The sequence below is a fragment of the Anastrepha obliqua genome, chromosome 5, assembly GCF_027943255.1.
Source record: "Anastrepha obliqua isolate idAnaObli1 chromosome 5, idAnaObli1_1.0, whole genome shotgun sequence".
NCBI lineage: Eukaryota > Metazoa > Arthropoda > Insecta > Diptera > Tephritidae > Anastrepha > Anastrepha obliqua.
The window spans coordinates 48,011,690-48,039,157 of record NC_072896.1 but is presented as its reverse complement, the minus strand read 5'-3'; the positions used below and the strand labels follow the sequence as shown (position 1 = coordinate 48,039,157).

Here is a 27,468-nt window from a genome sequence, read left to right as displayed (position 1 = left end):
AATGCCACCGTTTGATCGTCATCCTCCTTTAGTTCCCCCTTCCTTTTTCTATTCTGCACTGTTCTTTTCACTCTGTTTTCCTCTGTACGGTATCCCAAGGGTCGAATTTTATTCTTTGCCCTAACCTTATCTACTTTACAGCAGTGGCATGAAATTTTCACAAAATTTCATAAAATATACTAGATCGAGCTCGATAATATTACAGTTAGACTGCACTATATTTTCCCTCTTTTTCAATAACGTGATAAATAACCTGAAACTCCGTGATATTTAAGTACTACTTAATAAATACCCATGAAAAACAATGAATGAATATAACTCCAAACCAGATCGAGATGCTTTGCTACTTCATCATGCTTTTCACTTCGGTAACCTGGTATTAGTATATTCGATATTAGGGAAGTGTTAAAATGCAATAAATAATATAATATTTATTGTGAATGAAACTTGTTTTGAAAAACTGCCGCATGGGTTAATATTTTTCGCACCCTTGCATGTGAATGGCATTTTAAGAAGAAGAAGAGTGATTTAATCACATTGGTTGAGCAGCTTGAAACGTTTGAGTTTATAGATATTCACTAAACCATTTAAAATGTCTGAAAATAAGAAAATTGATTTATCTGGCGATGGTGGAGTATTGAAGGAGATAATACAAGAAGGGCACGGGGAAGAGCACCCATTAAATGGGTGCAAGGTTTCATTGCACTATACCGGAAAATTAGTTGATGGGACTGTATTTGATTCGAGTGTGGAACGTGAACCGTTTGAGTTTGACTTGGGGAAAGGTAAAGTTCTGGAAGTTTCCTTTTTTTTTTTAAATATGATAATCTGGTTTACCGCCCGGGTGCCGAAATTGGTTACATATAGTTGATGTGGTTACCAATCTGCAGGTTTTGGTTCCAATATTAATACTCCAAAAATGGAGTGTAATTTGTTTAAACCGTTTAAAACTTATTAATAACAAGAAAATCCCTAAAAGTGGTGTTTTGTATCACTAATTACTCTTTCAGTGAAGCATCGAATCGTACTTATTATTTCAATAGTAAGGAAATGAACAGAAAACGCGCGATGAAAGTACATTTTGGCTAATAATGTTTGGTATTCTGATCAATTTCGGCCGGGCCGTAAACTATGATAGCCACCAAAATAATTTGTATTTATTTCACAGGCCATGTCATTAAGGCTTTTGATATGGGCGTAGCGACAATGAAATTGAATGAAAAATGCAAACTAACATGCGCTCCTGACTATGCTTATGGTGCAGCTGGAAGCCCACCCAGCATTCCGCCAAATTCGACACTAATATTTGAGGTACGCATACAGTTTTTATTTGAGCACTCAATGTTATATTAAATTTACCCGTTATATTAATATCGATACAGTTGGAAATGCTCGGCTGGAAAGGGGAAGATGTTAGCCCAAATAAGGACGGTAGCATTGAGAGATACATTGTCGAAGTCAGTGATAAGAAACGATCACCTGGTGAGGGTGCTCTGGTTAAAGGTAGGTATAAGCTATAAGTCTTCAATTGGTCGTGCAGCAAAAAAAAAACATTACTTCCATTGTGCTAAGTTAGTTAAATGTGGCAATAATAAAGATTATCGTTAATAATTGCAAAATCTTGAGATTACTGAGCAGTTCTAAATATGCGATGTAACCTAACCTCCAATCATTCAAACAGTTTGTTTAACATTTTTTATAACGGAAATGTATTGAAAGATTTGCAACTTTGTGTCGATTTCAATGCTTACAACTTTTGTTGCTAGTAAATTTGTATTAGTGAAATTGTAAATTTAAAACGAGGAAAACTCTTTTAAAATTCATATTAAGGACTGTTGGAGTGGCAGTTTAAAAGGTCTGCTATAAAATAATATAGACATATTTTCTTTTCTGACTGTTCTATCCGGAAAATTTTTTCTTTCACCTCTTTCGTTCTTTCGATAACATAGACCAAACTGTTGCCAACTTATCCATTATATTCATTCTAATGGTCGTAATTCGATGGACTTAGTAAACAAGTTTGAACTCGCATTAGTAACCTCGAATATAATTCGATCAATACTCGGAATGCGACTTCTAATATCCCGAATAATGCAGACTTATTTTCGGCCGGATATAAATACATAGTCATTCCAGTATCGTAAATTCCACCTTCGTTTTACCGATTATGCAAAGATTAGGTGAATATTTAGCGGAGTAACTGAAAGTTGCGTTTCATTGGCAAAGTAATGGCATTAGGGCCTTTTATTGTTGCATTTCCATTTTATAGAGTATATATAGTTTGAATTACTTGATAAATTAAGTAATTTTATTCTATAGCCCATATAACCGGCAAATACAATGGAAATATTTTTGAGGATCGCGATGTTGAGTTTGATTATGGCGAAGGCTGTGACTGTGGAGTTATAGAAGGAGTTGAAATCGCACTGGAAAAAATGACGGTTGGAGAAACCTCAAAGTAAGTATTTAATACTTTTTTAAATATTCCTTTCAAATAACCCTTTATACTTGCATAATCAGAGTTTATCAAATTAGCATTCCAATTAATAACACGTTTACAAATTTACACATGAACCATTAAATCAGATGTTAAAATGGCAAATTTAATACTAACCAAAGAAATGTACACCTAGGCGTATTTATATGCAATGATAAACATACAAAATAGAAAACTGAATGCAATTATTTGTTTAGATTGAAAATCCAAGGGAAATATGCTTTCGGAAGCAAAGGGAACGATAATTTCAACATTCCTCCTAATTCCACGGTGGAGTATATTGTCAAGCTGATTGATTGTGAAAAGGTACGCATGCTCTGTGAATATTCTTTTACTTTCAGTACTCATAAATATATCCGTTTCGGTTTCAGGGCTTAGAAGAATGGAAATTAACTGAGGAGGAAAGATTGCAGCAGGCTGAATTGTATAAAGCTAAGGGAACAAAATACTTTTCAAAACAGAATTATGCTTTGGCCATAAAAATGTATAAAAAGTGCACAGAAATTATTTCAGAAATTGGTAAGCTAACATTTATTTCTTGCACTGTCAAAGATATTCGGGTCTTAACATACATTTAAAACATAATTCGCTATATATAATTTTCGCCGCTTGTCTTGTTGTTTCAAATTATAAAACTCACTTTCAGATAATGATGAATCTAAGAAACTTAAGATAGCATCAAACAGCAATATAGCTTTATGTTACCAGAAATCGAATGATTACTTCGAAGGAAAGCAAGCAGTAAGTAGTTTTTCTTAAGCCGTATTCTTTTGCACACGAGTTGAAAAATAACACTCGGATAGATGCCGATTTAGATACAAGCAACAACACAGCTTGTATATGTTAACTCAGTGTAATCAAACTTTTTGAAAGTATATTACTACGTGGGGTGCCGGCAAACGCAATTATGGCACTATTGTGATTGGTCATTAAAGAACTTGGAAAATTTCAATTCAAATGTCATTTAGTTTTGCTCTCTGTTTGTGTAATTTTGTGACAGTTTACTGCCATAGCTGTATTAACCGAGTTGGAATGTTCTTTCGCAACTCGTATACAAAAGAATTCGGCTTTAGTTAAAAAAGTGCATATTTTGAAATACTGTACTTTTCCATAGTGCAATGAAGCCCTCAAATTGGATCCTGTTAATATCAAAGCGCTCTTCCGACGAGGCCAATGTAATCTAGCTATAAATGAATTTAAAGAAGCTTTAGATGATTTCGAAAAGGTTTTTGAGTTAAGTTATTTATAAAGCATAGACTAATTCTTTGCTATTTGAAGGTGATCGAGTTGGAACCTACCAATAAAGCGGCCATTAATCAGATACAGATTTGCAGACAACGAATAAAAGAAGCTAACGATAAGGAGAGGAAAATTTATGCAAATATGTTCAAAAAATTATCTGCCGCTGATAAACAGGTATAGTAGCACTCGCATTTGCCGTATTTATTTATTGTTGTAAACAGGGGCCGAATATAAGTATATACAGCATAAAATTGCATAAATATGTTTGTTTAGAACATTTTACTTATTCCGATATACAATCGTAAAATACATCCTCTATAATTGAATTTTCACAATTTAGTGCAAGAAAGCTGGCTACACAGCAACGAAATACGTTTGCAATTATAATTTGCAAATACCAGTTAGTTTGACTTGCACTTCTAAATTTGGGATGACCGATAATCCAGATTTTAGCTTTCTTTCTTGAAAAAATCTAAATTTGAAATTAAAATAATTTTGTTCGAGCATTATTACTGCCTTTTATAAAATTGGTCAGCAAAGGGGTTTCGTGATATTTGTAAAAAATTAAAATAAATACATTAAAATCCGTTCGAATAAATAACGAAGAGTTCTTCCCTATTCCATGCATTGATTATTACATAAAATAATTATTTCGAAAATTAAAATATCCGGTCCTTGGGTATAACAAAGCCTTCAAAAATATTATAAAAAATAAATATATAAATGTAAACACATACAATACTCTAAGTAACTAATTATTTTAAGTGATTTTTAAATAAATATAATCGCATAGCCAACACCAAATACCGAGCCAGATGTTTTAACCAAATGCGGTGAATGGACAGATGAAGATGCAAAGCGAGAAGTGGATTTGGCATTCGAGCGGGATAATAATATTGTTATGATATAAATTTTAAACTATTATAGCTTAATAAAATAATACTTAATGCAATAACAACATTTGTCTTAATAACAATAAAATGTTTTAACCGTGTTTATTTTCTTGAACTAAATCGTAGGTGACAGAAGACTTCAATGATGTCGTCGCTTAAAAAAAATCGCGTTCTTGCGACTTCTTTATCCGAGAGAATAAAAAACTGAGGGCCGTATATAATCAAATAGAAAAGTTTACCGAATATCGAAAAGAATTTGAGTGAACTCGATGTGAAACCTCCTATAGACATTAATCAAAATAATTGAAGTGGATAGCCAATTAAAAATGTTCCTTCTTGATTCAGTGATAATAGCACGGTACATACAAGTTTATAATAGCACTCTTCGATTCGCCATGCGTGAATAGATGAAGCAACTGGAATAAATAAACATACGTTGACAGCACTGGAAGCAAGGCGAATTTATTACAGGTGACAGCAAACACATATAAGTAAAACCCTACATGTATTTGTTGTTGCGTTTGGTGCAAGCATCATGTCAAAATCAGCAAGCAAATGTAAACATACCAATACATACAAACAAAGCATATCATTTTGACGTAAGCCATACCTACGGCGAAAAATTCAGCTGGGTGAATGCTGTCACCTTATTAAATCCACCTTGACTGCAAGAGAGCTGCCAAAAATTACATTTTTTTTTTTAAGAATATGAGTATGAGTTAGACTGCGTTCACCTCTTCCTTACTCGTCGATCTCTCTACCAAAACACAGTCTAATGAGACTTGCCTAATACCAGAAAAGGGTGTTGACATTTAACAATTGAGTTATACCATGTGCATGTGGTATAACCCAATAATGATAGAATAAGAGACTGCGCTTCCTAATTCGCTGTGACGTCAGGCACCGAGAATATGCAAACAAGAGGAAGGGGAATTACTTGTTTGGGAAGAGGAAAAGTAGACGAAAGCAATAGAAACTACGAAACAGAAAAAATTATATACGACGTCATCCGCGTAAAAACGCAGAAAATCTTCGTGTTTGTTTAGTTTAAATGTCACAATATTACCAAGCCATTCACTGAATTTTTACAAACATGTAATTTCTCCTAATATTATTGGTTTTGTTCGTTTGTTTTGTATTATTAAAGTGCCTGACGTCACACTTGTCAAAATCACGATAAATAAAGTAACGTGCCTTGTGGTTAAGTCCTCGCTAGTTCTTGAGTAAATAGAGAAACTAATTTTACTGGGAGTGCACAATCGCATTCGATAGCAACATGAAGCCAGAGCTTAAAACCGCAGGGCTAATACTACTAGTTTCAATCTCGCACCAAGCTATGAGGAAATATTAAGGAGATTTCAGCATCTCATAAGAATCCCACAGATTTTCAATACATTCACATTTTTCCACTAGGTTAGGTTGAAGCGGTTGTTCATTGTAGGACACACTCAGGCTCATGGCCCATTGTGATGCCGCGTGGGGAACTAGCCCCTATCCCTCCTGAAACCAATGTGTGCTATTCAAAAATTTCGCAAGATCCTTAATTTCGACAGAGCCGAGGTTTTCTAACTCGTTGAAGAAATGTTCAGCCAAAATAACGAGTCTACGTCTGGATAAAGCAGGACAGTGACACAGGAGGTGCGGGATTGTCTCTTCATCGTTGTTGTTGTTGTTGTAGCAGCATAAACAATTCCCACACATATACTGGGAATGCTGCTGAAGTGACAGTCCTTGGCCGGATATAAATCCGGGTCGTTCCGGTTACGTAGAACCGACTGTCGTGGGAACGTCTCGTCTAGACAACTTCTGCAGAAGTCATGTGTTTGCACACCCATTCTCTGGGCGTGCCTACCGATTAGGCAGTGCCCCGTAATAACTGAAATCAGTGTGCTAAGACTATGCTTATCTCTTCATCGTAGAAGTTCTGTGCGTTTAGCCTTGAGAGTCGGCCACATCTGTCGGGCTATTTTGCAAGTGACTTCGTTACGCCATCTTTCGTTCGCTACTCTAACAATTTCCTCGCGGATACGTAGTCTACATTTTTCCACTAATATACTTTTATTTTACTACTTGCTTTATTTTTGTTTTTAATTTTCATGTGCTTTTACATTTATTTTTTATTGCAAATTTATTCATATTTATGTATGTGTATGTTAATTGCAGCAGCATCTACAGAAAAAATATTTAAGAAGTTAACAGTTAATTTGAAAGAATAGGTCACTTAAATAACATATAATATTTGGTCAATACTTATCGTATTTTGCTGGCTAAAATTTGTATGCCGATCTCGCACATCTATTTGAATAGAAATTATATAGAAAAATAATCAAATCTGCTGGAAACGCGGTGTCCCATTTATAAACAAATTTATAATAAATAATTGTATTAAGTGACATATTGTCATATGTTGCCACATAAAATACATAAAGATATTAAAGATTAACTAACGAATCTTACTGCCTTTAAATAAGTCACTTTGGACCCAAGAATGATAGAATACACGATTACAGTAAGAGCCCATGAATAAACAAGCAAAAGAAAGAGAAATTAGCATAAAAACGCAAACGAACTGCATTTAGAGGCTTTATATTAATTCGTGCTTTCACAATTTATCACATGGCACTTCGATTTCATTAGTTTGATTAGTTCAAATCTCACATATCACAAAACTACCAATCCATTCACGGAATATTCACAAACACGTAATTTTTCCTACTTTTGTTTAATTTGCATTGCGAACTGAGCTGACGTCAGCCTTGTGAAAATCGCGAAAAATAAAGTAACTGTTTTTTAATGGCGCCACCTTAGATACTCAATTCGCCTTGTTCTGGACCTATTTGGAACCAAACAACATCCCCAAGATGCGTGCATGAACACTAATAACCATAATACGATTTGATATTTTTAATGTCACAGTGATCTATTTTTGACGTGATAACATCTTATAATTCGATGTAGCCGGCTGCACGCACCAAAAAATGCATCGTTGCTCATGCGTCGTTTTACCTTGCTTGAACTGCAAGCGAGAGCTCGGAACGGACGACAAATAGGCACAATCGGCCCCCGCGTTCGGCAACGTTCGACATCTGGCTCTCTCCTACTTGAGTAAGCATATATATGTATGTATATGAGCATATGTATATAAATTCACATATTTGTATTTGCATATGCCTTCTTCCTGTGTGCACGGTAATGAACCATTTCTCTGTTGAGAATAGGACGATGATAGGAGAAGTAGGAAATGAAAGGGAGTTTTTCGAGTGTAACGTGTCTTGAAAAAGTCATATCGATGATGGTTCCTCTTAGTGTTGTTGACTTATTAACGTCTGATGCACAATCGAAATTGAACATATCTTTCATGAATTTGATAAATGTTTCGTAATTGTTTACGTTTGTGTAAATGTAACTTCATCAATTCCATTCCGATTCCATTTACCTCCTTCTCTATAGCCATACAAAATATCTATCAAACAAATAAAATTAAAATTTTCTTTTGAAAAAATGCAACCATTCCATCAATATTTTCTTATGACGTTGTCACGTTGAAGTATCGTCAGTAAACCGAATTTACAGACAACCTCTTTTTTTATTATTGTTTCGTTTGTTGGTTAACATTCTAATATAATTGAAATTTTGACATTCAAATCTCCAAATTGCATAAACAAAATACACATAAATTTTCTTTTTGTACTAATGCTACTTTGTGCATGGCTTGATATAGTGCAGTCTTCACTTTAAGCGAAAACATCGATTTTTTGCTACTGATATATTTCGAAAATACCTAATACCTAATACACATCACAATAAAATAGCATGAAGAAATCTGATCGACATCGTCTCAGGTAAACAATTTTAAAATTTCAAAAATTTTAAGTAATATAAGAATATACCAAAAAACTGTTCTTTTGTAGCGATGAACAGCTTTTAAAGGCTGTGCAGAAGAAAAAGGAATGCAATGCGAAGGCTCAGGCGGTAGTAGAATCCTTTTTGGAAAAAAATATTGAAAAAGACTATTTCCTAACGCAGGTTAGTATTACCCATATTAGCCGGAAACCTCTAAAGTAACAAGTCAAAATTAAATATATTCACGTGGAAATGTAAATATGTTCAAAAAGAAAGATTTTAACTGGCAACGAAGCAATGCAATTACTTTATTATTATTAATGGGCAATAGTGCACTATGACCTATTGTGCCTAAGCGCGCGCCATGCACATGTAATAGCAAGTAAATAATTGTTCCCAAAATAGAATAAGGCTTATAACTTTAAAGAGGCTTCGGAAAATCTCTTAGAAAATACATTAAATGTTTTTTTTATTATTTTGCAGTTGAATAATATAAATCAATGTCACTACGACGACGTAGTTGATGAGCGGAATATTCTTATGCTATGTGGCTATCCCTTATGTAGAAAAGAGTTGGAAAAGTAAAAATATTTCAGAAACCTAATGCCTTATTAGTAATTTCTTTATTTTTATTTTAGTGTGCCAACAAAAAAATATCAAATATCAACAACTAAAAATAAGGTATACGATATAACAGATCGTAAAAAGTTTTGCAGCTCTACTTGTTTTAAAGCGTCCGAGTTCATAAAATCACAAATATTAGTAAGTCCCCTTTGGTTGAGGCAGTGCGAAATAATCCCCGAATTTAAATTATTGGATGAAAAAGGCGACTAACCTGGACGCGCAAATAAAAATATCTACTTTCATGTCGAAATAATACAGTACATAAATATTTTTTAGTGTGAAATATGCAAACTTTTTTTTTGTATGGTACAAAATGTAAGTAATTCGTTGAGAAAGTTTTTTGAAAATAATTTTTGTTTTAATACAAAACAATGGCTGGGCATAATAAATAAACAAATACCTTGATAAGCATCGCAATAGACTATGCATCATCATGGAGGATTAACAGGTTACTTTACGATTTAATGTAACGCTCTCAGAATATGTAAAGAATGATAGAATACAAGGTGTATCTATAGAGGTGATGTGATTAGAATTGTTGATTGCTCAACTCGCCTTTAATTTACAAATGTCAATAAAACTCGGTTTTATAACTAGGAATAGCAAGGACTTCAAGAATCCCTACTCCCTGATTTGTCTTTTCAAAACTCAAGTTCTTCCAATACTGGAGTACGGATCCATAATCTGGTCTCCATACACTGAAGCAGGCATTACTAGACTTGAAAGAGTGCAGCGTAAGCTCTGCAAGACCTTAGCCTTCCGACATTCATCATCAACCGCTTCAGCTACAGAAGATATCTACATTCGGTACAACATCGGGCTCGCCGTCGCATAACTGATCTGGCGTTCTTTTATAAAGTGGTAAATGGTATTATTGATGCCCCGGAAGTACGCAGCTCCTTCGAGCTTGCCCCGGCTGGTCTCACACTTAGGAATAGTCGTCTACTGAAAACAGTCGCTACTTACAAAAGCTACGTCTATCACGGCCCGTGCAATAGAATAGCCATCAGTGTCAACTCACTTCATGGTGTTCTCGACTTCTATGGTGGAACCTACGATACTTTTCTGCGAAATGCCAAAAATATCATCCTATAGATTTTTCTCAAGAACCGTCCGGCCCATTTTCTTTATCATTGTATTACATACCAGCCCTCTATTAGTTCTGTTTCTGTACCCTCTTTTTATTTGTATGTATATTGCCGATTGGCGTTTGTTAAATAAATAAATAAATAAAACGGAATGACGGAAAGTTGTTATGAATGCGCAACAAACTAATTTTATCTAGTTGTCATTTATTTCGTTCTATTCTTTTTCCTTTGAAGTTCTTCCATTTCTCTTTACAGTTTTAGAAATGTTGTTCGAATGCCACCACATTGAAAATATGTGAATTCAAAGTTGCGCCTTCCGAATACAAAAGAAATTACTTGTTTGTGAAGAGGAAAACACACAAAAAATACAACTGGAGGCTTTATACTCATTTGTTCTTTCACAATTTAACACGCGACACTTCACTTTCTTTAGGTTCTTTAGTTTAAATCTCACAAGTCATAATAATGCCGAGCCATTCACTGGATTTTCACAAACATGTAATTTCTCCTTTTGTTTGTTTTGTATTAGAAAGGAGCCTGACGTCAGACTTGTCAAAATCGTGAATAGTAAACTAAAATTACGTTCACATATGTAGTGATTAGCAGTAAATCATAAAATTAATTTACCCGTTCACATATGGGAGATTAGCTGCAAAATTGACAATCAGCTGTCAGGACTTTTTTTTAAGATTTTTCTTTATGAGAATTGGTTTAGTGAAATATTTTAGAGTTTTTGGTTGGTTTAATTATTATTAACGACATGAAGAAAAGGTAAAGATAAAGCAATTGTGCATTTTCTGCTAGTAATAGAGAGTTCGTAAACGACGTCTACTGTTGTTGAAAAAAATTATGGCAGCATGCGAAACTCGATGTTACATTTTATAAAAAGCAATAACAAAGCGACTATGGGGACATGCGTTTTTGAATGCAGAATTAATATCTAATAAAAATTTTATTAGAATTATATACTTTCTTTCCCTACGTCCATTTTATTTATTATTTACTTCTCTTTACATTCGTAAAAATATTTATCGATAACACAGGGTTGCATTTAATAAAGTATGGTTATAATCTACAATTATTTTATAATCTCGAATTTCGGAAGAGAAATTTTGTATAGGTAATCTCGCCGCCGTAGCCGAATGGGTTGGTGCGTGACTACCATTCGGAATTCACAGAGAGAACGTAGATTCGAATCTCGGTGAAACACCAAAATTAAGAAAAACATTTTTCTAATAGCGGTCGCCCCTCGGCAGGCAATGACAAACCTCCGAGTGTATTTCTGCCATGAAAAAGCTTCTCATACAAATATATACCGTTCAGAGTCGGCTTTAAACTGTAGGTCCCTCCATTTGCGGAACAAAATCAAGACGCACGCCATAAATACTAGGAGGAGCTCGGCCAAACACCCAAAAAGAGTGTAAGCGCCAATTATATATATATATAATCTCGCTTTTTAATTATGGATTGGGAGTTAAGCTCGAAATAATAAATAATCTACTGATATGTGAACTTATTATTAGGGATGCAGTAAAAAACAGAAAAAATAATTGAAGTGAACACTATTGTAATGATGTAAATAAAATGTATGCAAACTCAACACAAACACGCTTGGTTGGACTATGATATTTGGATATTTGTATGGAATTTGACAAGTATTCGGCTGGTGTTTGTGTTTAATTAAGCTGCAGTGAAACGTTGTGTAAGCAAGTATCGAGTATTGGAACTAGCTCATATCATACACCAGCTACATATTTGTTTCACGTGCTCATCCCTAATTCTAAAACAAAGTAAACAAATAAGCTGCTTGATATGGTTTGTGATCGTTGTGAAGAGAAGTTATCTAAAATTGCAACACCAGATCCTTGGAAAACAGGGTCTGGAAAAAGGAAAATAAATGAAAACAAAGCTTTGTCGACGGCAAGAGATAGACATAATCCAATTGCTAAAAGTTTAGCACCATGTAGGTTAGTAAATCCATTAATGTGTATCCTCAAAAAGTAACGCTAACTATGTTTAGGATTTGCCGGCAAAAGGTACATCAAATCGGTTCCTATTATTGTCAAGCATGCGCATACAAAAAAGCAATATGTGCGATGTGTGGAAAGAAATTGCTTGATACAAAAAACTACAAACAAAGTTCAACATAAACATGGTTTTTTTATTAACGTACATCTAAATATTTAACGGAAAGTGTATTTAATATAACTGATTATTTCTTCAAACATTTTCATGAGCTACTCGACTTCTTCTTTCTGTTTGATATAGAATAACTTAGCGATTCTTTGTCGAATTCTAGCGGCATTATACCCAAGTCTCCGCTGTAACGGTTTTTAACAATTTGTAAATATTTTTTCCCTCGAAGAGAAGTTAAGCGTTTGTCTTGAATAATAAGTACATTGTCAGCTTCTTGGGTAGCTTTTGCTGTCCCGAATACAGAACTGGTAGTGAGGTCCTCTTCCGCCCGCTCTTTGCGTGGATGCATTACCAATGTTACATGCACATTACTTTTGGTAGCAAAAGACCGAAAAGCAGATATAATTGAATCTTGTTCCCAAAATTTGTCACTTTTCTGTGTAAAGGATGTACCCATCATAAATTGAAGATTATCAATTATCACATGACTTATGTCATGTATATATTGAGCATGTTCAACGGCTTCCATGACTAGCTTAAGAGGCTGCTGACCATGGAAAGTCATAAAATACAAAGGGTATTTTTCGAATGCATTGGTCCAATACTCAAACTCATTGAGTTTATCCTCTAGGGAATAACCTACAAACTGTCGCAGAAGTGTTGCTGCCAAGCGACAATTACGGATTTCAAAAGAACCCCACAATGTCGAAACTCCTTGTAAAGCCAAATCCAAAGAGTATTCGCTCATAAAAGTGGTCTTGCCACTGCCTGTAGGGCCTGTTAGTATTGTTAATTCTCCCTTGCGATGGCCTTTAAGGATTTTATTCAATATAGGATACCGTTTCCACTTTACTCCATTGACTTTTTCAATATTTTGCAACTCACTAAGGATATCATTTTTGAGTGCGCTGAACGTAGTTATAGACTTATGACATATAGGTGTTGCTTTGTCCAAAATATGTTGCAAATTGTATCGTTTCTTATGAGCCTCGAAAGCAGATGGTTCAGTGTCCGTCGGTCGTATAAAAAAACAGCGCTTATCATCCAATTTTTTCGAAAAATTCTTTGCAGCATCCCAATTTGCTGTATCGAAATCAAACCAAAATACAACTGATTTAAATTTTTCAAGGCAGGGTAAGCATTCCTGAGGCAGTGATTTCAATCCGTACGGTAAACAAGCAATTGCAGCTGAAAAAAGAAAACAAAGAAAAATATTAAAAGAAATTAGATTAAAATTTTCAATTCAGAAACTATTAATTGTTAACAATACCCCACGAAATACATGTATTATTTTCTTTCATTCTTTCGTACGCCTGCTGTTAATAGTAGATTTAATTTGAGAGTTCCCCATCTTGCGTATAAAGTAAACATTCCGGCTAGAGTTGGCAATAATAGCCGTGTTTTTTACGTAATGAAAAAGTTGATTTTATCTGCAACTACGTTATTTCATAATGCATAATGTAATAAATATAGAAAAATATTATATGGCAAAGAGCCGTTCTCATCAGAGAGATGAGGTTAATTTGACAATAGGAAAGTTAGAGAATTTTGTTGTAAGCTAAGAAAAAAAATTTGTTTTATGGTTTTTATTGTAGTATGAACTACATTAAAAACTAGTGCTGTTTTTATTATTTTGCCACGGGTTATATATCAGAAGAAATCGCAGGCTAATACTGGTAGGACAAGTATAAGCAAAGTACTTACCAAGGCACAAATATTCTTTCAAAAAATATGCACTTTTGTATTCTCAAAGTCAAATTTAAAGAACTTAAAATTAGTTGTGTACGCAAGCAAACGCATGCAAGTTGAGAAAATCCAATTCTGTGCGTATACGAATTCATGCCCGTTCTCTGTGTTTACGCGCATAGTTATGGATAACATGTGTATTGTGTTCAGCTGTCAAACTCATACATACGAATTACGCACGATTAGAAGTTCCAATTTAACTCTTTAGCTCTAAGCAAATAACTTAAAATACATTATTGGCAGTTCTCGTTTTGATCACTTAAATATATTTAAAATTACCTACTGTTACTCAAACGCTGCATTATTAAAACGATGAAATCCATAATATTTGACACTAGAACAACACGCGTGGTTTTGTGGTCAGCATTACATAAAAGTAACCCAGATTGATTATAATTTTCTATTGTTTCCTCTGTTTTATCGGACAAATAAAGAATTTTCTCACCGACATCTTTATTTGTAACATTTCGAAGAGGAAAACGAAGAGCATTGAGACTGGGTTCATATTCAGTTCCTAAGTACTCTAAGTCTGTCGATTTAAGTCCCTTTATTCCAAGTTGGTCACAAACACTTTGCAAAACGGGTTGCAAGTTTGTGAATTTAGTTTTATAATCTACAGTTTTGAACTTTGCATCGCCTCTGGACTTTTTTTCATATAAAGGAAGCACGTCTGCCACATTTTTCTTCATATCACAGGTGGGACATAGGAAAAGCCCTGAAAATTAGATTGTGTTAATACATTTTCATAACATATTCGAGTACTCACCGGTCCGTTTATTCACATAAGCATCCCCGCCAGATATATTATCACACAGACGACATTCCACCTGAAGGCACGTTGGCCCATCTTTAAGGAGCAACCGCTGGGTCCTCAAGTGTTTTTTTAATTCAAACATAACCTTTGGGTCCACACTGTTGTCAGCAGTTGGAAGCAAGGCAAAACGTCTAATTGAACAATTCTTAATCATACAAATTAATTTTCTACTTAATAAAGTCCACATATTCCTTATTTCTTGCTATTAACTTAAAAGTAATTGGCGCTTTGGCCAAAAAAATGTTCAAAATATTCTATCTTACTAACAGAGTCACAGATAATACCGGTATGAGTTATCGATTACACGAATGTAGAGAATAAAGAAGGTGTCGACTATTGCACAAATCTATCGGGTGTTTTTTTAACTGCATGAGAACTTCGATATCTTTAAACTTGATTTGGCTGATAAAAATGGCACTTTGTATTCCTTAAGGTTTGACTGTTAGAATGAATTATGCCACTTGTAGCCATTGTACAAAAATATAAGTAAAATCATTCTTCCTATTTTTTGACAGGCACCCTTGGTCTGAGTTTGACAAGCAGTCAAATGTGTGATGGTGTGAGTGCTTGTCTTTTTGCTTGAGCGTATTGGCGGGGTTGATATGCCTAATTGGAATATTTATGGTAATATTAAAAACAATAGAATCTCCACAACAAAAAAATACAAAATAGTTGGGAAAATTCACAATAACAAATATTTTTTTAGCTTTATTTATATATATTTTTATTTAGAATGTGTACGTAATTTTTAAAACTTTTTGATACGATTAACCATGTTATATAAAACAGCGTTTTGGAATCTGGTGCTCTCAGCTGTGGGCATTTTTGGGCAACCAGCTGAGAGTATTTTTCCTTATGGATCTGTACAATGTTCGCAGACGCGGGGTACATCCAGGATATTCAAAAATAAACGTAGGAATTTATAATAAAAAAAATTTATTACAACAATATTTCTGTTTCGATGTTGATGGTTCTTGTGGTTCCCAATTAAACTAAGTAGTCTACTTTTCCGAACTTATAGCCGCTAACAATGATGGGGGTTGCTAACTTACAAACGCGCTGATCTTTTTTGTGATGAAAGAAGATAATTCGTTTTGTCCACGTTTACCACTAGATCTATTTGCTTTGCTTCTTTACCCAACTTAGAAAAGGTTGAACTAACAGCGCGGTTTTAAGGCCGATGACGTCAATATCATCTTTTTTCAGGTTCGGATTCATCATGATCCCACTACAGAGAGCCACCTGTCTGATACCTCGTTTGGTATCAAATGGCTCGGAGAGGTCCTTCCCAATTCTGACGGGGCTGCTGGTATTGAGCAACGCCGTTATTCATAGCCGTATTAGTTTTGCGAGGACACCAAATTTAGACATCCCGGCATATAGGTTACTCCTTTTTGTGCAGTCGAATGCAGCTTTGAAGTTGATGAAAAGATGGTGTGTATTGTATTGTATTGTATTCTCCTTTTTTGGGTCTTTTCTGATAAAGTCCAATCCAGTTGGTTAGCAGAACCATAGTCGCGTCGTCAAAGATTTGGGGATCGGAATCTTCATATTCTCTGTGACATCCACAGTTGTTTTTAATTACCAAACCAAAGTTGAGTAAGAAGATGAATGTTTACTCGACGCGATTTTGAGTTGAACAGGAATTAGATGTTCAGTAAATGAAATAATAGCGCTTGGTATAGGTTAAGGCATTACAAAAACTTTGTAATATTGATTTTATTATATAAAGGGTCCGCCATATAACTTTACGAAATTAAAAATGATATAAAAAAGAAACTACTCAATATTTTTCCAAACTGTTTTTTTATTTTCAAGTACAATCCTTCCGGTTAATGATGGAACATAACTTCATTCATATTGCTGCCTCGGTTAGCTATGCACCATCCCATACGATCGGTCCAACTTTTCAACACATTTTCGATTGTATGCGGCTGTATTTCAGCTATGACATCGCGTATGTTGGTCTTCAGTGCATCAATTGTTGCTGGTTTGTTGGCATAACATTGGTCTTTGACGGCACCCCAAAGATAATAATCCAACGGCGTTTCTCTTACTTTTTTCGCAAAGTAACGCACGTACGCTTCATTCGGTGCTTTTCTTCTTCCCATTGCCGTACGTAATTTTCGTACACATTCTGCAACATTACCATGATTTTCAAAGTAATGTCGCAATATTTCCCAGCGTTCTTTGAGCGTATACACTACCATTTTCGTTCAACGGAAGAATAAAACTAATTTTCTGTCAAATCAGATGACAGCTAAGTGTTACCATTCTTCAAATAATACCTAGTTCAAATCCGTAACGATAGATGGCGGGCCCTGTATATATAAAATACCAAATATATATAGTACATATAAATTACCAAAGTAGTAGTAATAAACGGAACGAATTTATAATCAACTAATCTTTACATTTCCCATCGTATTGTACCGTCTTTTGCTGTTCATTATAACATTTCTCATACATTTTGGAAGCAATAGATAATTAAGTGACAATTCACTTCGTTCCGTTACATGAAATTACCCATGTGTAAATAGTCTTTCATGAACGCACAATAGGAAAAGATAATCGGTAGCAATTAAAAATTGAACACACTGAACGTACTTCTTAAAACAAGATGGTTCCCTTTCACACTTCACAGAGTGGTGCTTGTTGTATCGAGTTTTCAAAAGTCGTGGATATTTTACGGAAACAAAGTTATTTTTCTTAAGTAGGGACAGAACTCTGAAAAAATTAAACGTACATATAGCGTTAAATATTTAGCATTAATTTCATGATGCGGCGACGAAGTGAAAGAAAGAAATCCACTGAAGTTTCGTCTCCTGCCCCGGTGTCTCGACGAACAAGTCGTCGATCGCGTAAAACATCTGAAACTGCGAGTGAAAAAGGCGCATATCCCGAAATGTCCCCGCAAGGGGATGAGGCGGAAAAGGGTACTCAAAATGCAGATTGTCCCGTTGATACCACTAATGAAGAACCGTCAACTGAACCTGGTAAGAACCGTTCACGTAATCGCACACCGGTAAAGGATCGAAGCAGTCCCGCCAAACGTAAAGCTCAGAACACTATCACTGACTTAAAAATCGAAGCTATTCCGGAAGAAATCCAATCTGTAAAAGAGGAGTGTTCAAATGAGGAAAAAATGGACCAAGAATTAAATTTAAAGAAAGAAGCACTTCAAAAATCGGAATCAGATATAACAGCGGCTTCATGCTCATCAAGTCCGAAAACTAATGTTGATATTATGAAACCATTGGATGTGTTAGAAATTCAAGCGGAAGATAATGATGAAGAAAAGTTGCAATCACAAGATGCACTGAGCAAAAATGAAAGCTTAGTTGACAATGTTACTGTGTCTGAGAAAAAAGGCGAAGAAAAGCCTCAAACTGAAGTGGTAAGCAAAGAAGGTGAAGCCCAAATTACTGATAATACAAATAATTCTAAAAATGATATGTCAAACCCTCAATCGCCCAAAAGCGAAGCCATTAATTCCGAGGAAAAAACTGACGTAAAAGTAAATAAACGGACGTGGATAACAACAAAGAGGACGGTACAAAACAGGAGCCCGCTCCTTGTGATTACCACTGAAACATTGAAAACATCAATTCCTGAAAACGTACATCCTGCTCCACAAGTTAACTTGGCATCTTCACCTGAAGTACAAGAGGTTAACTCGGAACGTGAGGAAGGCGAAGAGACTCCTTCCCCAGAAAGGGAAATTCACAGACCTAGTACTACTAATAGTGTTGAAAAAACAAATCGGAACCAAAGTGAATCATCTTCCGTACAAAGAACCGTTAACAAAGTTAATATAAAAGTTGAACAACGTTCACAGAGTCCACAAAATAAGAAAGCCACTAATATACTTTTTATAACAAACCTTGTACGACCATTTACTGTACTTCAATTAAAAGGGTTATTAGCTCGCACTGGAAAAATGGTGGAGGATGGATTTTGGATCGATCGCATCAAATCGAAATGCTATGTACAATATGAGACAGAAGAGTATGCATTTGAATTTTCTATATGTTTTTGCTATAATTGAATTGAAAAATAATTTTTAGTGAAGCCATTGAAACGCGTCATGCCTTACATGGAGTACGTTGGCCGGTTTCAAACCCCAAATGCTTAATTGTAGGCTTTGCAAAACAGAGTGACATGGATCGTGCTATTCAATCTACCAAAGAGGAGCAATCCAGTTTTGGTCAAGAAAGTCATAGAGATAATGTTCTTATCGGCATGGGTTGGAATAGAGATAGGAATGGCGTAGATGAAAAGAGGGTAAGTGTTAAAAGGTGCAATAGTAAAGAACATGATACAAAAAAAGGTAGTTTCTCTTCAAATTTGTTGACGGATACAGCGATTTTAAAGTTTCATTTTTGCTCATATGGCGTGAATTATTTATTAAGACAAATTATGATATTTCGAAATTTAGAAAACTGCCTATCTGTTTCCTTGCATTGGTATCTTGGAATTTTGCAGATTGTAAATGTCCAAATATTTTTTTCTTTTTATTATTTTATTAAAGTTAATATGAACTGAATTGAAGGTAGTTTGAAAAAAAAATTACATAATTACATAATCTCCTATATTTCAGTCCTAGACATAAAAGTCAAATGGCTTCTAATGTTATTAAGAGGAACTACCTTTGTATGTATGATAGTATATAAAAGCATATAGTAAATAGTATAGTATAGTACGTCCACTTCTGGAATAGTACACAACAAATAATAATAATAATATATTTTTAAAGGTTTAATTTTAAAAATAAAACTGTGCAAACGGTTCATTTGTCAAAGCTGAACTGTAAGATATATATATATACATATATAATTGGCGCGTACACCCTTTTTGGGTGTTTGGCCGAGCTCCTCCTCCTATTTGTGGTGTGCGTCTTGATGTTATTCCACAAATGGAGAGACCTACAGTTTCAAGCCGATTCCGGCCGGCAGATATTTTTGTGAGGAGCTTCTTCATGGCAGAAATACACTCGGAAGTTTGCCATTGCCTGCCGAGGGGCGACCGCTATTAGAAAAAACTTTTTCTTAATTTTGGTGTTCAACCGAGATTCGAACCTACGTTCTCTCTGTGAATTCCGAATGGTAGTCAGGCACCAACCCATTCGGCTACGCCGGCCGCCATTAATTACTAAATTAGAAATAATGCGATCGAAAATCAGCAAGTCGGAACATTTCCATCACGTCTCGAAAGTGTTTCCCGCTAATGTAACGCTGAAACAAATACAGTGTGCCTAAATACCGATTACCATAAATCGAAACGATATTTCGTAATACAAATTTTTGATTTATAGAATAAGTCTGCAATTTACTTACGAGTTTGTTAATATTACAATATATTTGTTGAAAATAATAGGAGCGCGACGAATTACCAAGTTTTAACTTTTTTATGTTTTAAAAAAATTAGGGCATTCTACAAAAAAAAACAACCATATAACTCAAATCTTCAAACTTTGGGCGAAATTCACAAAAATTTTACAAATTAAAAATAATTGTCATCTAAATTTTTTTATCTTAAATCAAAATGTTTCGAAAACTTCAAGTTATGTAGTTTTATAGGCCATTCAATATTAGTATTATATTTATAAATAATAAATTGTAAGTTTGAAATTACTCAAAAATCGCTTTGTTGTAATTTTTTTTGCATATAGTATAGTAAAGACATGTACGGAAGTCTTTTATATGAGATATATAGTTTTTAATTCAACGGGAGCCGCTTTAAACTTTAATTTTACTATAAGAATATTGATTTTTTCTAAAAATTCCAAGGCGAATCGATTAAAGGTTGTATCGGTCAATCAGCTGATTTGTTTTTTTTTTTCTTTCGCCGTGTCCATGTGGCTGTCAGCCCAGAATAAAACAAGGTGAATTAATTTTTTGTTTTCTACTTTGCCAATACTTTGCTTTGACAATCAAATGTACAAAACTTTGTTGTTGGTCTAGTGCTACCACATTTAATAAATGCGCCTTGGAAAATTCTGAATCAAAAGTTGAAAAGTTTGATGTATTTTTTTGACATTTTTTAAATTTTTGTAGAATGCGCTAAACTTTTATAAAAACATAAAAAAACTAGTTAAAACTTGATAATTCGTCACGTTGCTATTATTTTGAGCACGAATAATGTAACTATCTTATCACTTTAATAAAATATAGTTAACGTATTCATTTAAGATCATTTGTACGTTTTCTTGTATTTTAACTTAAATTCTTTTTTTTAACCTTAAATTCGTTGCTAGACAAAAAAGAATTTTGGGTTATTGGCTCAATGTAATATATTTCAGACAATAAGGCCGGTTCGAGAATGGGATGTTGGAAAGAAGGAGAGTTTAGATCGAGATAAGAACAGAGAAGTCATAAAGCGGCGTAGCAGAGAAAGGGAAATTTTTTTTGGCAATCGGGAAACTGATCGCAATGGGAAAGACAGGAGACCCCGGTCTAAGGGAAGAGGAGATGCGAGAAGTAGTAGCCGATCGCCAGGTATGGATGCTGACCAATATGTTTGCATGTGCACACATATTTCCCAATAAAACAATTTTACTTTATTTATATATATTTATAGCACGGAAGGTAAAGAAAAAGGAAAATGACCCACCGTTAAGACTTCTGGATGACTTGTTTCGCAAAACTAAGAGTACACCATGTATTTACTGGCTACCATTAACACCAGAACAAGTAAGTATGGTAAAAAATAGTGCGACTTTTATACATATACTAGCACACCCGGCCCAATTCACTGGGCACACTAAAATAGAATAGATATGGTTTTCATATTATTTATTTATTTATTCTTTATTCGAGCGCTTTGGCATAAACAATATTTTTTGTTTTTCTATTTGTTTTTGAGTAAATCCCTACTAATATTATAAATGTGAATGTAAGTTTGTTTGTTACGCTTTCACGCCAAAACTACTTAACCGATTATTATGAAACTTTGTACACATGTTTTTGGAGGTGTTAGAAGTAAAATAGGATACTTCTTATTAAAAAAAAGGGTCTCGAGCTATAGGTCAAAACGTGGACCCGGGTAACCTTCGGATGTGTATATACAATATGGGTATCAAATGGAAGCTGTTGGTGAATGCTGTAGTTCAGAGTATTTTTCATGCCGCACACTAAAATAGAATAGATATGGTTTTCATATTATTTATTTATTTATTCTTTATTCGAGCGCTTTGGCATAAACAATATTTTTTGTTTTTCTATTTGTTTTTGAGTAAATCCCTACTAATATTATAAATGTGAATGTAAGTTTGTTTGTTACGCTTTCACGCCAAAACTACTTAACCGATTATTATGAAACTTTGTACACATGTTTTTGGAGGTGTTAGAAGTAAAATAGGATACTTCTTATTAAAAAAAGGGTCTCGAGCTATAGGTCAAAACGTGGACCCGGGTAACCTTCGGTTGTATATGTACAATATGAGTATCAAATGGAAGCTGTTGGTGACTGCTGTAGTTCAGAGTATTTTTCATGCCGCTCCGTGACTAGGGTCTCGAGATAGAGACCAAAACGTGGACCATAGAATGTGTTTGTACAATATGAATATCAAATTGAAGCTGTTGGTGAATGCTTTAGTACAGAGTATTTTTCATGCCGCTCCGTGAATGGGGCCTCGAGATATAGGTCAAAACGTGGACCCGGGTAACCTTTGGTTGTGTATGTACAATATGGGCATCAAATGGAAGCTGTTGGTGAATGCTGTAGTTCAGAGTATTTTTCATGCCGCTCCGTGACTAGGGTCTCGAGATAGAGACCAAAACGTGGACCCTAGAATGTGTTTGTACAATATGGATATCAAATTGAAGCTGTTGGTGCATGCTTTAGTACAGAGTATTTTTCATGCCGCTCCGTGACTGGGGTCTCGAGATATAGGTCAAAACGTGGACTCGGGTAACCTTTGGTTGTATATGTACAATATGGGTATCAAATGAAAGCTGTTGATAAGTGCTTTAATACGGGGTAATTTTCATACCTATTGATGACTAGGGTCTCGAAATATATGCCAAAACGTGGACCCGCCGTGTCTTTGCCCAGCGAAGCGGGCCGGGTTTGCTAGTATAAAATATAAATTGAAAATCAAGAAAAAAGAAGATTGCTTTGGAATTTCAAATCAACGCAAATGAATAACTAAGATACAATCGTCTTTTTTCCTGATCATCCATGAATTTTTCGTTTCAATTTATATGTTTTATTAAGCATTAGAGCTTTTTTAACCATTATCCATTTATATTTTTCAAACAAAAAAAACGAAATTTTTTTTTTCCACGAACACATAATTTCATTTGAACATTCGAATTTCACATTAAATTCTCAAATTTCGGAAGAAATTATTCACTGTTCCAAAATCCACTCCAAAAAAATTCACAAAGAATTTTTAGACTTTGCACTTACGTCTTCTCCTTATGGCATCCAAATCAAAAAGAAATATTGACACATTGTAACTCACACTGTCAATTTGACAGTTCAGTTCCGCCCTAAGCGTTAAAAAAGTAAACGACATTATGGCTGGTTCAAAAGAACGCTGTACCCGTTGTCAGTGTTCCGAATTACAACCAAACTTTACGAAACCCATTTTCAATACTTACTTAACAATGTGTGTAATTTTGGTTTAATTCGGTGCAAAGATACGGCGGATCCACGTTTTGGCATATATTTCGAGACCCTAGTCATCAATAGGTATCAAAATTATCCCGTATTAAAGCACTTATCAACAGCTTTCATTTGATACCCATATTGTACATACACAACCAAAGGTTACCCGGGTCCACGTTTTGACCTGCATCTCGAGACCCCAGTCACGGAGCGGCATGAAAAATACTCTGTACTAAAGCATTCACCAACAGCTTCAATTTGATATCCATATTGTACAAACACATTCTAGGGTCCACGTTTTGGTCTCTATCTCGAGACCCAAGTCACGGAGCGGCATGAAGAATACTCTGAACTAAAGCATTCACCAACAGCTTCCATTTGATACCCATATTGTACATACACATCCGAAGGTTACCTGGGTCCACGTTTTGACCTATATCTCGAACCCTATCCACCAATAGGTATCCTATGTTACTTCTATCACCTCCAAAAACATGTGTACAAAGTTTCGTAATAATCGGTTAAGTAGTTTTGGCGTGAAAGCGTAACAAACAAACTTACATTCACATTTATAATATTAGTAGGGATTTTATTTGAATTTATTCAATCTATGATGTGGACTCTTATTGACTAGATAACATAGCAGATAGGCACATGCATAGAACGGTTGTGGTTAAGGGAGGTTTTTTTCTATGTATACATATATCTCGCCTTCGATTGACACGCGGGTTTTTGGCGAGCCATATGCTAATTGTTCAAATATGACTCAGTGTTTTATCCAAGAATATTATATATTATCTTCTACGATTTGCAAATAAGAAGAAAATATCCTGCAAGTAAATGGCCATAACTTCTTCTTCTTGATTGGCGCAATAACTAATTAAGGGATTTTGGCCGAGTTTAACAAAGCACGCCAGTCGTTTCTTTTTTCACACCAAGTGCAGCCAAGTCCTCCACCTGATCTTTCCTCCAATGGAGGCCCTCCTCTGTTAGACAATGTCTATGTCGCCGTAAAGGTCATACAGCATATTGTTTGATCGTCTGGGATACTCGCCGTCGCCAAAGCGCAAAGGTCCAAAAATCCCCGTAGAACTTTCTCTGAAATATTTCAAGGTATGCTTCTTGTTGCCATTGTTTAATCTTGACTTTACTACTCAATTGCCTACTTAGTTCAAAATAGTACTTGCGGACAAGACAGATTCTCCGTTGGATTTCAAGACTGACATTATTATCGTTATTAATACTGGTTCCCAAGTAAAGTAAGTTCTCTACTTTTCCAAATTTATAACTGCTAACAGTAAGTGGGGGTTGCTAACTTGGGAATGCGCTTATTTTTTGTGTGAGGACAGGAGGTACCTCGTCTTGTCCGCGCTCATCATCAGACGCCTTCGTTTTGCTTCTTTTTCCAGCTTAGAAAAGGCAGAACTAACAGCACGGTTGTTAATGCCGTTGATGTCTATATAATTTTGCTCAGGTTCAGGGTCATCATCATTACACCACAGAGTCACCTGATTGAAACCTCGTTTGGTATTAAATGACTAGTAAATGCATAGTAATTTACTGACGGAACTGCTGGTATTGCTCAAAGTCATTTTGCACAACTGTATTAGTTTTGCGGTTATGCCAGAAATCGCGGCATATAGACAACTCCTTTTCGTGCTGTCGAATGCGGCTTTAAAGTCGATGAAAAATTGATGTGTGTCGATTCTCTTTTCAAGGGTATTGTAAATAAAGACACATTGATAAGGTCCAATCAGTTGATTGACGGTGGTTTTCGATCTTTCTCATAATACGCTCGATAGAGGGTACGCGATATTTAGAAAACTATTTCCAGGCTAGTTTGCACAGATTGTTGATTGCAATCAACAGACATGCATTCATCCGACCATATTTTGCACAGGAGTTGATGAAGGTACTTCGCCGCCATGTTTTATTAGCTCAGCCAGCAGTTCAATGTCTTCTATGGCTTTGTTGTTCTTTAGCCGCTTTATCACTATTCGCACCCGTCGGGTAGTAGCGAAATTACCGTCCCGTTGTCTACGATGGTGTGATCGGGATTTTCAAATTCTCTATGACCCCACATTTGTCACTATTCAGTAAGTTCGAGAAATGGTCGCTCCATTACTTCTGTAAGACGCCGAATCTTCTGGCACGGCCGTAACACCGTTATATAAAGTTATGTTACTAAAGAACTAAAAGCCAATGAAAGAGCTTGGGATACTGTGACTTTTCAAATACAGTTCTGATCACGCTATCGAAACGACCTGAATTGAAATCAGATGTTTTGTTTGAATGTGTTATTTTTTCAAGTTTTGATAATAGATAAGTATCACAGATTATAAATAGTGATCCCATAAATCTTATGCTAATCTCTCACTAACTCTAAACACAAAACCAATAGATCTGCATATAAAAAATCATAATGATTTTGTTATAAAATAAGTTAATAGTGCTAAATTATTTTTGTTTTAAGATTGCTGAAAAAGAGGCATTCCGACAGAAGCGACTTGAAGAACATAAACAGCGCATTAAGCAAAGAGAGTTGGAAAAAGGGAAAGAAAGAGATAAAGAAAGGAATCGGACCAATGAACGAAGAGATAGAGAAAGAGAAAGGGATCAAAGGCGTAATCGATCCAGTGATCGCCGTTCTCGTAGTCGTGATCGACGCCGTTACTAAACAATTATTGGTATTGTATAACCAAATTATCATTACGTCGTCGTTGCATTTGAAATTTATTACTTTTCAACACATGCAACAGCGGATGCATGCTGAACGAAAGCTGAAATAAATTTCATTTAGCATCGTTCTGAAGTTAAAAAATGGCAAGTATTTCAACAAACCTAAAGAAATAGTTTCCGGCTATCCTAGCCTTTGGCGAAGATATACATACATTTTTTTTTTTTTTTACTAAAAATAATTCAAAGAATTTCAAATCACAAAAACAAATTGTCGCCAAAGTCATTTTCAAAAGTCCATCCTTTTCTTAGATAAACAAATCGTTAATTTTTCCAAATAATTTTACTCGAAACAGTCGGTAATTTTGTTATTTTCAAGTTTTGGAAATAAGTAACTTACCATATATTGTTTCCAATGTGTTGCGAAAAAAGTCTTTATTACTTCTTATACCCGCAAAAGTTTAGATTGGGTATTCAATTTAGTTGCAAATGCTACTAAAATATCCTTAGGAAACGGTCAGATTTTGAGCATCCAAAACATCAAAATCTGTTATGACACTTTCTGGAAAATTCTTTTAAGTGGAGAGGCGCAGCAGGCCAATTGAAATCTACAATACAAGTGTTCTCGACGCCACCTTGGATACAAATTCAGCAGTAAAGTGGCACTTGACCACATAAAGTTCTTAATATCAATATACAATGATACAATATTTAAAATAAAACACAATAAGTTCTCTCAACATACTTTTGGTCTTATTTGATAATAGTATTCGGTTTTAGTCTTGTGTATATACATTTGGTTAATTATTTTTACATAGATATATACTCACATCATAAGTTTGTTTAATTATTTCTCTCAGAAAATTAAAAGATGCAAAGAAATCGAACTAAGCATTCGTAGTTTGGATAAAATCAAGTTTGTCTTTGTAACAATCAACAAAATCCACTCAAATAAAAGCAGCTTTAAGTAATCTCTATCTAAACCCTTTATATAACCCTTTTTGGGTTAGGGTCACCGAGCTTCTCCTCTTATTTGAGGTGTGCGTCCTGATGTTGTTCCACAAATGGAGGGACCTACACTTTCAAGCCGACTCCGAACTGCAGATTTTTTTATGATATTTTTCATGGCAGAAAAACACTCTGAGGTTTGCCATTGCCTGCAGAGGGGCGACCGTTATTAGAAAAACTGTTTCTTAATTTTGGTGTTTCACCGAGACTCGAACCTACGTTTTCTCTGAATTCTGAATGGTAGTCACGCACCAATCCATTCGGCTATGGCGGCCGTCCTAGAGTTTA

General features: G+C 35.0%; 5 protein-coding genes across 7 annotated transcripts; 4 read left to right on the top strand and 1 right to left on the bottom strand.

Moving 5' to 3' along the window:
* The first annotated feature begins 513 nt into the window (after positions 1-513).
* On the top strand, positions 514-4,697 carry LOC129248544 (FK506-binding protein 59). Of its 2 annotated transcripts, none has more exons than XM_054888130.1 (10): positions 514-785; positions 1,169-1,311; positions 1,383-1,503; positions 2,320-2,458; positions 2,695-2,803; positions 2,869-3,016; positions 3,144-3,238; positions 3,612-3,722; positions 3,776-3,913; positions 4,533-4,697. In XM_054888130.1, the coding sequence occupies exons 1-10, from the start codon at positions 593-595 to the stop codon at positions 4,647-4,649; spliced, it is 1,314 nt and encodes a 437-aa protein (XP_054744105.1). In that variant the 5' UTR covers positions 514-592; the 3' UTR covers positions 4,650-4,697. The 2 variants fall into 2 exon arrangements, with proteins under 2 accessions (XP_054744105.1, XP_054744107.1); XM_054888132.1 differs by having other exon boundaries at positions 4,505-4,697.
* Positions 4,698-8,392: 3,695 nt separating this feature from the next.
* On the top strand, positions 8,393-9,382 carry LOC129248002 (putative RNA polymerase II subunit B1 CTD phosphatase RPAP2 homolog). Its single transcript, XM_054887394.1, has 4 exons — positions 8,393-8,474; positions 8,544-8,658; positions 8,959-9,056; positions 9,114-9,382. The coding sequence occupies exons 1-4, from the start codon at positions 8,446-8,448 to the stop codon at positions 9,307-9,309; spliced, it is 438 nt and encodes a 145-aa protein (XP_054743369.1). The 5' UTR covers positions 8,393-8,445; the 3' UTR covers positions 9,310-9,382.
* Positions 9,383-11,789: 2,407 nt separating this feature from the next.
* LOC129248427 (cysteine-rich PDZ-binding protein) lies at positions 11,790-12,423 on the top strand. The gene is made up of 2 exons (XM_054887970.1): positions 11,790-12,154; positions 12,208-12,423. The coding sequence occupies exons 1-2, from the start codon at positions 12,000-12,002 to the stop codon at positions 12,335-12,337; spliced, it is 285 nt and encodes a 94-aa protein (XP_054743945.1). The 5' UTR covers positions 11,790-11,999; the 3' UTR covers positions 12,338-12,423.
* LOC129248426 (mitochondrial DNA helicase) lies at positions 12,348-15,164 on the bottom strand. Its single transcript, XM_054887969.1, has 3 exons — positions 14,836-15,164; positions 14,353-14,784; positions 12,348-13,511 (listed from the first exon to the last, which is right to left on the bottom strand). The coding sequence occupies exons 1-3, from the start codon at positions 15,068-15,070 to the stop codon at positions 12,418-12,420; spliced, it is 1,761 nt and encodes a 586-aa protein (XP_054743944.1). The 5' UTR covers positions 15,071-15,164; the 3' UTR covers positions 12,348-12,417.
* A 2,275-nt stretch (positions 15,165-17,439) lies between these two features.
* Positions 17,440-26,916, top strand: LOC129247641 (apoptotic chromatin condensation inducer in the nucleus). 2 transcript variants are annotated; one of them, XM_054886854.1, is made up of 5 exons: positions 17,440-18,891; positions 18,951-19,167; positions 21,140-21,380; positions 21,463-21,575; positions 25,970-26,916. In XM_054886854.1, the coding sequence occupies exons 1-5, from the start codon at positions 17,660-17,662 to the stop codon at positions 26,171-26,173; spliced, it is 2,007 nt and encodes a 668-aa protein (XP_054742829.1). In that variant the 5' UTR covers positions 17,440-17,659; the 3' UTR covers positions 26,174-26,916. The 2 variants fall into 2 exon arrangements, with proteins under 2 accessions (XP_054742829.1, XP_054742830.1); XM_054886855.1 differs by having other exon boundaries at positions 17,441-18,891; positions 21,185-21,380.
* Positions 26,917-27,468: the final 552 nt, after the last annotated feature.

Excerpts from the sequence above, each read along its gene's own strand:
- LOC129248544 (XM_054888130.1), top strand. The coding sequence starts at position 593 with ATGTCTGAAAATAAGAAAATTGATTTATCTGGCGATGGTGGAGTATTG. Across the intron at positions 786-1,168 it reads TGAGTTTGACTTGGGGAAAG|GCCATGTCATTAAGGCTTTT; the intron begins GTAAAGTTCTGG and ends TTTATTTCACAG. Across the intron at positions 1,504-2,319 it reads TGAGGGTGCTCTGGTTAAAG|CCCATATAACCGGCAAATAC; the intron begins GTAGGTATAAGC and ends TTTATTCTATAG.
- LOC129248002 (XM_054887394.1), top strand. The coding sequence starts at position 8,446 with ATGAAGAAATCTGATCGACATCGTCTCAG. Across the intron at positions 8,659-8,958 it reads AAGACTATTTCCTAACGCAG|TTGAATAATATAAATCAATG; the intron begins GTTAGTATTACC and ends ATTATTTTGCAG. Across the intron at positions 9,057-9,113 it reads TGTAGAAAAGAGTTGGAAAA|TGTGCCAACAAAAAAATATC; the intron begins GTAAAAATATTT and ends TTTTTATTTTAG.
- LOC129248427 (XM_054887970.1), top strand. The coding sequence starts at position 12,000 with ATGGTTTGTGATCGTTGTGAAGAGAAGTTATCTAAAATTGCAACACCA. Across the intron at positions 12,155-12,207 it reads AAAAGTTTAGCACCATGTAG|GATTTGCCGGCAAAAGGTAC; the intron begins GTTAGTAAATCC and ends AACTATGTTTAG.
- LOC129248426 (XM_054887969.1), bottom strand. The coding sequence starts at position 15,070 with ATGTGGACTTTATTAAGTAGAAAATTAATTTGTATGATTAAGAATTGT. Across the intron at positions 14,785-14,835 it reads TTATGTGAATAAACGGACCG|GGCTTTTCCTATGTCCCACC; the intron begins GTGAGTACTCGA and ends TCTAATTTTCAG. Across the intron at positions 13,512-14,352 it reads AATGCAGCGTTTGAGTAACA|CTGCAATTGCTTGTTTACCG; the intron begins GTAGGTAATTTT and ends TTCTTTTTTCAG.
- LOC129247641 (XM_054886854.1), top strand. The coding sequence starts at position 17,660 with ATGATGCGGCGACGAAGTGAAAGAAAGAAATCCACTGAAGTTTCGTCT. Across the intron at positions 19,168-21,139 it reads ATGGCGTAGATGAAAAGAGG|ACAAAAAAGAATTTTGGGTT; the intron begins GTAAGTGTTAAA and ends ATTCGTTGCTAG. Across the intron at positions 21,381-21,462 it reads AAGTAGTAGCCGATCGCCAG|CACGGAAGGTAAAGAAAAAG; the intron begins GTATGGATGCTG and ends ATATATTTATAG.